At 37.5% G+C, this 8675-nt stretch overlaps 1 protein-coding gene across 2 annotated transcripts in view; it reads right to left on the reverse strand.

Annotated features, from left to right (window-relative positions):
- The window catches only part of cratb (carnitine O-acetyltransferase b), a 23261-nt gene that overhangs the window by 2178 nt on the left and 12408 nt on the right, over positions 1-8675 (reverse strand). For both annotated transcript variants that reach the window (XM_016474449.1, XM_016474450.1), the window contains 2 exons: positions 4877-4939; positions 4659-4796 (listed from right to left, as the gene is read on the reverse strand). In XM_016474449.1, the coding sequence (XP_016329935.1) occupies positions 4659-4796; positions 4877-4939 (201 nt within the window). The remainder of the gene's footprint in view (positions 1-4658; positions 4797-4876; positions 4940-8675) is intronic.

Consider the following 8675-nt stretch of genomic DNA (forward strand, 5'->3'; position numbering starts at 1 on the left):
TATACACACACACACACACACACACACACACACACATATATATAATATGCATGTAGATACACATATATATAAGACAAATGAAGAATTGGGGGGAGGGATATTTTGTACATTTTAAAGTTTAATTATTCTATCTAATGCACTTTGAGCTTTCAAAATTAAGAGCTCCAACACATGTTCTTAACTAAGAAAACTTAAGTCAGAAAAAAAGTCAGTGAATTGACTTGTACCTGACCTTTAAAGGGGACTCAACCCTCTTTTTATTTGTGATATACTGTCTCAGTATAAATTACACGAACACTGGTGTTTTAATAAGCCAAACAAATTAGAATATAATAATAATAATAATAATAATAACGACAGTAATAGCCATGTATTGTAAAACAACTGCACTGTAAAATAAATGAAAATGAATATTTCATAGGTATATTATTTTTGCTTTACACTACAGTAGGGAAACACTACTTTTTTCCTAATTTCGACACTTGAAAGAGATATTTTGAATTTGGACTGCATTTAAACCGCTAGCTGTCAGCAATTCATACTGCACTTTAAGCTTTTATTTTGACGGAAACGGCAGTAGAGCTTTTATTTTGAAGGAAAACTCCAGCTTCAGTGAAAACAGGCTTACAAAAACACGTCTCACTACAAATCTAGTGAAACGCTGTAATCATCTGCCGTGAAAATAAAGCCTAACGGGTGTCTGTTGTGTTCCCAAACGCACACTAAACTCACAGCAGTGCAATAAACAAGTTGACTGCATGTATTCAGTGTGAACGAGCCGTTCTGACACCAGATCACGAGCTGATCGTCTGAACGAAGTGCAGCTTCGCTTTAAAGGTCACATATTGTAAACCTTTCTGGAGTTTTATTTTAGGTTTTGATGTCCTTAAGAATATATATTTGCGGTATACGTACCAAAAACCATCTCAATATATTTTTACAGCGCCTCTCTCAGGAACTGCTGAGAACAGGTCGATTTTGGCCTGTCTCATTAATATTCATGAGCAATGTTTAAAACGCATTTTAACATTCAATACGCCTTAATTGTAAGTTATTAGGTTATATTTTTGTTTACACATGGTTCAAATATGTTTTTTGTTTACACATGATTCAAATCTATCATTATTATTATTTTTTTTGTTGAATTAACAAAATCACTGGTAAATAAAACACCTTAGTATCGATATTTTTTGTTTGAGTATCGACACGTTCGATACTCGCGTCAGTATCGATATATCGATACTTTGGATCGATACGTCCATCCCTCGTAGGGACTGTGGGCAGTGCACGGGGTGGTGACTGAAGGTTTGAACTTTTTACGGAAGTCACAAAGGTTCGTGAAAAATCACAACTACTTTAAGCAGGCTGTGTGAATTTTACTGTGGACTGACTGTTTTTCGTGAAAAAAGCCAGGAAATTTTTGACAATTGTCAGTTTTGACAATATGGGACCTTTAAAACACACAGCGAAAACCAACTTGATGAAGGGATGAAGCCATACTGTGCTTTCGGTTTCAGTTCGTTTGACAGATACTGTGCCAGAGCATAATGCCCCAAAACACAACTTTAAAGACCTTTTACGTTTGAACAAGAAGTTCAAATATATTTTAAAAACTACACTTTTTCTATCATTTCATATCATCATGTGACCACGATAATATCGAGACTTTGAGTTTTTGCTATCGAGATATCACAATATTCATAATATCGTTACATCCCTAAGTGAAGAGACATGAACCCTACAACTCCCAAGCATCTTCTATTCTGTGACGTTCCTTCAGTTTTGGCTTTCAAACCAGAAGAATTAAATTGCACAGTTATTATATAATTTTGGTGCTAACATTCATGCCGAAATGGTTATGATCTGAGAATGACTTAAAGGGGTCATGAACTGCCTCTGTGTTTTATTTTGTACTGTTCTCTGAGGTAGGGATGGGCATTTTTGGCAATTTCTCATTTTGATCATCGATAGGTTTCAAAAATGAGTAATCGAGTACTCTGGGGCGGGGCTTGTGTGGGGGGCAGGGCATGGCCGTAATGGAGATAATGAAAATATCTGAAGACTGTTATGAAAATATGCCATGAAAACCTGTCTATGAAAACATGAACACATGATTAGAACACTGTTAGATTATGATTATGATGCAGCAATGTTATTAAAAAAAGAGAATAGCTGCCTGAGGTGAAGCTGAGTGACTTTATGCCAATAAACTGAAACCCGTTCTATGATGCTTCCTATGATATTAATCAGATAACTTAGATACATAACATAGACACACAAAAGGATGCAAATGCCATTGAACTTTCAATTATGTGCTATAGCGAGAAAGAGAGAGATGGAGAGAGAGAGAGAGAGAGAGAGAGAGAGAGAGAGAGAGAGAGAGATCGAGAGAGAGAGAGAGAGAGAGAGAGAGAGAGAGAGAGAGAGAGAGAGAGAGAGAGAGAGAGAGAGAGAGAGAGAGAGAGAGAGAGAGAGAGAGAGATAGAGATCATAACATAGCACGCTGAAACACAGGCAAGGAAAGCAGACAGAATTTACTAGATTTCACATTCTATAAAGTTCTCATTATAAATGCTATGTTTATGGCAGATTTGTGCTATATTTTCATCTACATTAACAAGTGATTCCTGAAATCTCCTGAGCGTTTTAGAATTTACTAGATTTCACATTCTATAAAGTTCTCATTATAAATGCTATGTTTATGGCAGATTTGTGCTATATTTTCATCTACATTAACAAGTGATTCCTGAAATCGCCTGAGCGTTTTCTAAGCCATACGAAGTACGAAAACAATTTTAATTGAAGTATGCCTACTGTTGAACAAATATGACGAAAAAGGCACTGCTCAGTACATCAGTATTAATACATTAATACATCAGTATTTTTAAAAAAGAAACATGTAAAAGTAATATGACCGTCTCAAATAACACAGTCAATATCGGGCATTGCATTTGAGCATGAAACAAAACTCTGGTAATATGCAGCACAATCAGCATGTTAATAAATGTTACTATCCCAACCCATCCTATATTAGATTAATCAGATATGTAAAGCTAACCCAGACATCACTACGTGACATCGAAGCCATGCTTCTCTCTCTTCTGACGTCTTTGGACCCATGCTGTGGCCAGCTAAACAATCAGAGCTCAGGGTGCCGCCCAAAGTGCTGCTATAACCAATCAGGAATAATCAGGAAAAAACAATTCCACGATCATCGTTTTCATGATCGAGCGTCACTATCACAGCAGACTACTCGAGTACTCGGTCTCGATGGCTGTTGCACATCCCTAATCTGAGGTCTACTTAATGTTATCAAGATTTTTACATCATAAAACATAATTTCGAAATAATAAGGTGTTTTCTGTCCTGTTTTTAACCCCTCATCAGAACGCTCTGTTTGAACAGGCGTGGAGGATTGTAGACTCTGAAGTAAATGCCACTGCTGTGATTGGCTAATAGCTGTGTATGATTGACAGCCTACATTCCTCACAGATGGACGCTGCTGTGATTTAGGTCAAAAACGCATAAGTGCTCATATCAAACGATCTGTTTAACAGACAAAGCAATAGTGATCACGTAATAAAAACAGTTACTCACACTTGTGTTGCGACATTACTGTCAGATTCACTATAGTTGCACAGCATTATCTATCAGATTCAGTCTTTCTGAAAATTCTGTGTTAAATTGTGCCTTGTTTGTAAACGAATCTGCGGTAAAATGAAGTGAACAAAGGACCGAGTTCTTACTGACGCGGTCTGGATCTTCATTAAAAATAAAGTTAATTCACTCTTTTCGTTGTGATCAGAAGGAAGGTGATACAAGCACTGTTTTTTCACAGCTTGGCACTGAACAGCGTCTTGTTGTCTTCAGAGCATCTTTATCACTTGGTTTCTACACAGGTAGTGCTGTAGAATCGGTGGGCGGGGCTAAACAGGCAGCGATGTAGAATCGGGGGGCGGGGCTAAACAGGCAGCACTGTAGAATCGGTGGGCGGGGCTAAACAGGCAGCACTGTAGAATCGGTGGGCGGGGCTAAACAGGCAGCACTGTAGAATCGGTGGGCGGGGCTAAACAGGCAGCACTGTAGAATCGGTGGGCGGGGCTAAACAGGCAGCACTGTAGAATCGGTGGGCGGGGCTAAACAGGCAGCACTGTAGAATCGGTGGGCGGGGCTAAACAGGCAGCACTGTAGAATCGGTGGGCGGGGCTAAACAGGCAGCACTGTAGAATCGGTGGGCGGGGCTAAACAGGCAGCACTGTAGAATCGGTGGGCGGGGCTAAACAGGCAGCACTGTAGAATCGGTGGGCGGGGCTAAACAGGCAGCACTGTAGAATCGGTGGGCGGGGCTAAACAGGCAGCACTGTAGAATCGGTGGGCGGGGCTAAACAGGCAGCGATGTAGAAGCAGGCGTTGATCTTCTGTGGAGGCGGGGCTTATCCACACTATTACATTACAGAGTAGAACGTTCCACAAGTCTTTTTGGCAGACTGCCTTCAATATAAGCTTTTTAGACTAACAAGAAAGTTTTGAGTTCTGAAACTTACAGGATGTTTTTATAGTACAATGGCTTCTTGTATGTCAAAAGATAAAGGGAATTTTGGTTTCTCCGTTCTTGACCCCTTTAAGACAGCTTTTGTTTGAATGTAACTAAAAGTTACCTGTCCTGTTCGGAGTTTCCAGTGAGTGGCAAGTCCATAGGCCGTGTCCATGAAGATTCGGGGCACGCTCAGTCCCTCCTCGATGGCTTGAAGTTTAAGACCCAGCAAGTGGCGGTCTATACCCTGCCCCATCAGCGACTAATCAAAAATGACACTCATTATGCAGTCAACATAAATACGGATCTGGGCAGAGAGTCAGAAGTGTCCATGTTATTCACCTGCTCTGTGAGGATGCTGTACGCATCAACAGCCTCTCTCAGCAGCTGCACCTTGGCTTCTCTCTAAAACACATGCCAACAAACACAAACGCATTTAATGATCACTGTTACTTATGAATGTGACATCTCACGTGGCCTCCCTCTCCACCATGCTAATAAACCAATTTCGGTGTTTGGAGCCTATCTGGTGGCAGAAAATGACCATTTTAATGTAGCAGTATATGGAATAATAGAATAAAAAAAGATCATTTTGAGTTTCTTCTCACAATTCCGAGATTATATCTCACAATTCTGATTAGAAAAATCAACTCGTCAATCTCTCTTATCCCCTCGGCTCAGAATCATGAGTTTATATACAACACTTCTGGCTTTTTTTCTCAGAATTGACAAACTCACTGTTGTTGAGTTAAATCGAGTTATAAAGTCCGAACTAGGAGATATAAACTTGCATTTGCGAGAAGAAAAAAAAATCAGAATTGTGAGATAAAATAGGTAAATGTTATGTAAAATGTTATAGGTTTAAATAGTATTTCATGCTGTAACTGTAAATAAAATGTCACTTATGAACTGCATATAGACCTATTGTTTAAATCTAATTTATGCTTTGAAAGTAGAGTAATAATCATAGCAGGTTTCATCCGTAGTTTGTCTGTTTAAACCAGAGATGCAAACAGGTAAGCGGGGCATGCTCCACACGGAATTTCTTTTAAAGATATTTGCTTTACATGCTCATTTGTAGTTACTTTAAAGTATTTTTAAGTATTTTTTACAACCTTATATATTTAACATCTTGTTGCAACATTTTACAAAAATCAAGATTGAATATATTTGGTCAAAACCACATCTTATAAAAGATTAAGTGCTCTGAAGGCTATTTAAGACAATATTGGCTTATTAGATGGCAATGCTGACCTAAAGTGCAAAATGTTGCTCTCTTTACTCTCTTTCCCACATCTAAGACCTCAAATACATAAAATATTACAGTTTTTAAGAGTAAAGAAAATACTATACAAAACTTATTGAAACAACCAGGGGCCAGTTGCATAAACATAGCCACCGTGTTAAGACTGTCTTAAGAACTAGTTTGACCAACTAGCAGCTGCCAAGGGGGAATCAGTCTTACTGTTCCCATCCAAATAAGACCGATCTACCTTTTCATAACGGAATAAAAAAAGTTATGACCAGTCTTGAAGAAAAAAATTAGATGACTAACTTTTTAAGACTAGGTTAGGCTACGTTTACACGACAACGATGTAGTCAAAAACTTAAAAGTTTTTCCCTTGCGTTTTTAAAAATGTTCACGTATACACGACAACGTTTTCAAAACGATTTGCGTTTACACATATCTGCGAAAACGGCCAAAAACGCTGTATTACGTATGCCAGGCCAGTAGTTGGCGCTGTCACCTTGTTAGTAAACAGTACCTGTAGGGAAGTGATGATTATATGTTGTATATGATGCGTCTCCGCTGTTGGTTGTAATATTGGTGGAGTAAATCCACACTTTGCTGAAGAAGCGTTAGCAAACTCTTAAGCAGCAACAACAGTACCATGTACTCCGCCATTGTTGTGTTTGTTTGTTCGCGCTTGCCTTTAACATCGACACGTACTGCGCATGTCTAACGTTACATACCTAACACGTACTATGCGCGCGCATGACGTCAGCATTTCCAAAGATTCCCGTTTTGGGTGCTTACACGGAAACGATAACGGTGCCGTTTTCAAAAACTTGCACTTTGAAACCCGTTTTCAAAAATATGCGTTTTCAGTCCCCAAAACGCCGTTGTCATGTAAACGAACAGGCAACATGCATTAAAAAGTTTCCCGTTTTCGGCTGAAAATGATGTCGTGTAAACGGCCCCTAAACAGTTTATGCAACCGGCCCCAGTTCTTTATATACCCTTGTAAGATCACAAGTACCCCGTAAGACCCCTTTGCAAGACTAGAGCTCTCTAATTCAGTTCTTACTAGTAACAACTATGATTATAGAGCTCTCTAATTCAATTCTTACTAGTAAGAATTTAATTAGAGAGCTCTCTAATTGAATTAGAGATCTCTGCAATTGCATTGTTGCTAGTAAGAATTACAATTACAGAGCTCTTTAATGCCATTTTTACTAGTAACAATTGAATTAGAGATCTCTGCAATTGCATTGTTGCTAGTAAGAATTAAATTAGAGAGCTCTACAATTAAATTCTTACTAGTAACAATACCAATTGGAGAGCTCTCTAATTCAGTTCTTACTAGTAAAAATGTAATTACAGAGCTCTCTAATTCAATTCTTACTAGTAAGAAATCTAGTTACAGAGCTCTACAATTGTATTCTTACTAGTAAAAACTTGTATTCATTAGATGCAAAACAGATTTGCGACTACACCCATTTGCCTTTCCAAATCCCGCCTGTGGTGATACACTTCAAAATAAAAGCCCCATAAGCATGAATTGATAGCGTTGTAATTGTGTCAGAATGACCATAAGAGTGAGATGACAGTTTTGTTTTAATATTTAATCACTTCATTAATTCACACCTTTATATTATTATTAATATTATTAATATTGTTATTTCTTTATTTCAGACCCTTAGGTCCACATCACAAAAAAGAAAATAAAGAGTAGCCTATAGTCTTAAAAATACTTTACCAGACAATTTTTTTGTCATTTTGGTGTTTATTATGTACTGTAACATGCATGCAGAATTTGAGCTAGTACATATTATAGGCTAATTAATAGGTGAATTGTCACTCTTGACAAAATGTGTTTTAAAATATCTTTTTTTTTTTTCTTGGTCAGACATTAGGGGGGAAAATTCAATTGCGACATTATTTTGTTGTATTTTTTTCGATAAGCTTAATTAGGTGATATTTTGCTGAGTGTTTTTTGTGCTGGAACCGTGGTTTTGGCCAATAGGTGGCAGCACGACTCTGTCTCTTTTATAATGATTTTAATCAAGATATAATAATATTTAATAGATCATTAGAGCATTACACAAATTGAAACTAAACAGCTTTAGTTGAATTAACATAGAACCTTAAGTTTATGCAGTAGACAAATCAAGTTTACATTAGTAGTCTTTACTCAAAATCATTAGTTCACATCAATTATTATTTGGAGTATACTGTAGGTTGCATAAAATAACTATTGCAAGTTACAACTACAAAAATATATGTTTTTAAGTAATGATAAATGTTATATTTATGTAATGTCAATGTAATTAGACAGATTTTGAGATTTATTGTATTAAACATTGTTTCAAATCAATTGGAAAAAAGAAAAACATTTCAATGCACAAACGTTTTATTGTTCACCAAAGAAATGGTAACACGACAATGCATTAAACTTGTCAGCCACAAGACAAGTAAAAATAAGCTTTTAAAAAGCTTACTAACAATTGTAACTATTTTGTAGAAGAAACATGAACGCACAGTATTCAACAATATATGCTATATCCCTTGTGAATGCCTGGATATGCATAAAAAAATGGGCATGCATTAAAATGGAGGTTTTAACTTGGCTGAAGAATTGTGCGAACACACATTAACTGAGCACTAACAGCACTAATATGCATTGACAGAACACACTTTAGGCCCTGTCCACACGGAGATGCGTTTAGCTGTATACGCATAAATTTTGTATCGTATAGGCGTTTCGTCCACACGGTTCCGGCGTTTTGGGAGAGTGAAACCGATATTTTTTGAAACGGGTCCCAGAGTGGATAAATCTGAAAACGCCGCCCTTGCGTTTTCGTGTGGACAGCGAATCCGTATATTTTCTGAAACGATGACGTCATCAGCCCACGTCTC

Source organism: Sinocyclocheilus anshuiensis, unplaced genomic scaffold, assembly GCF_001515605.1.
Source record: "Sinocyclocheilus anshuiensis isolate Anshui unplaced genomic scaffold, SAMN03320099.WGS_v1.1 scaffold2182, whole genome shotgun sequence".
NCBI classification, from domain to species: Eukaryota; Metazoa; Chordata; class Actinopteri; order Cypriniformes; family Cyprinidae; genus Sinocyclocheilus; species Sinocyclocheilus anshuiensis.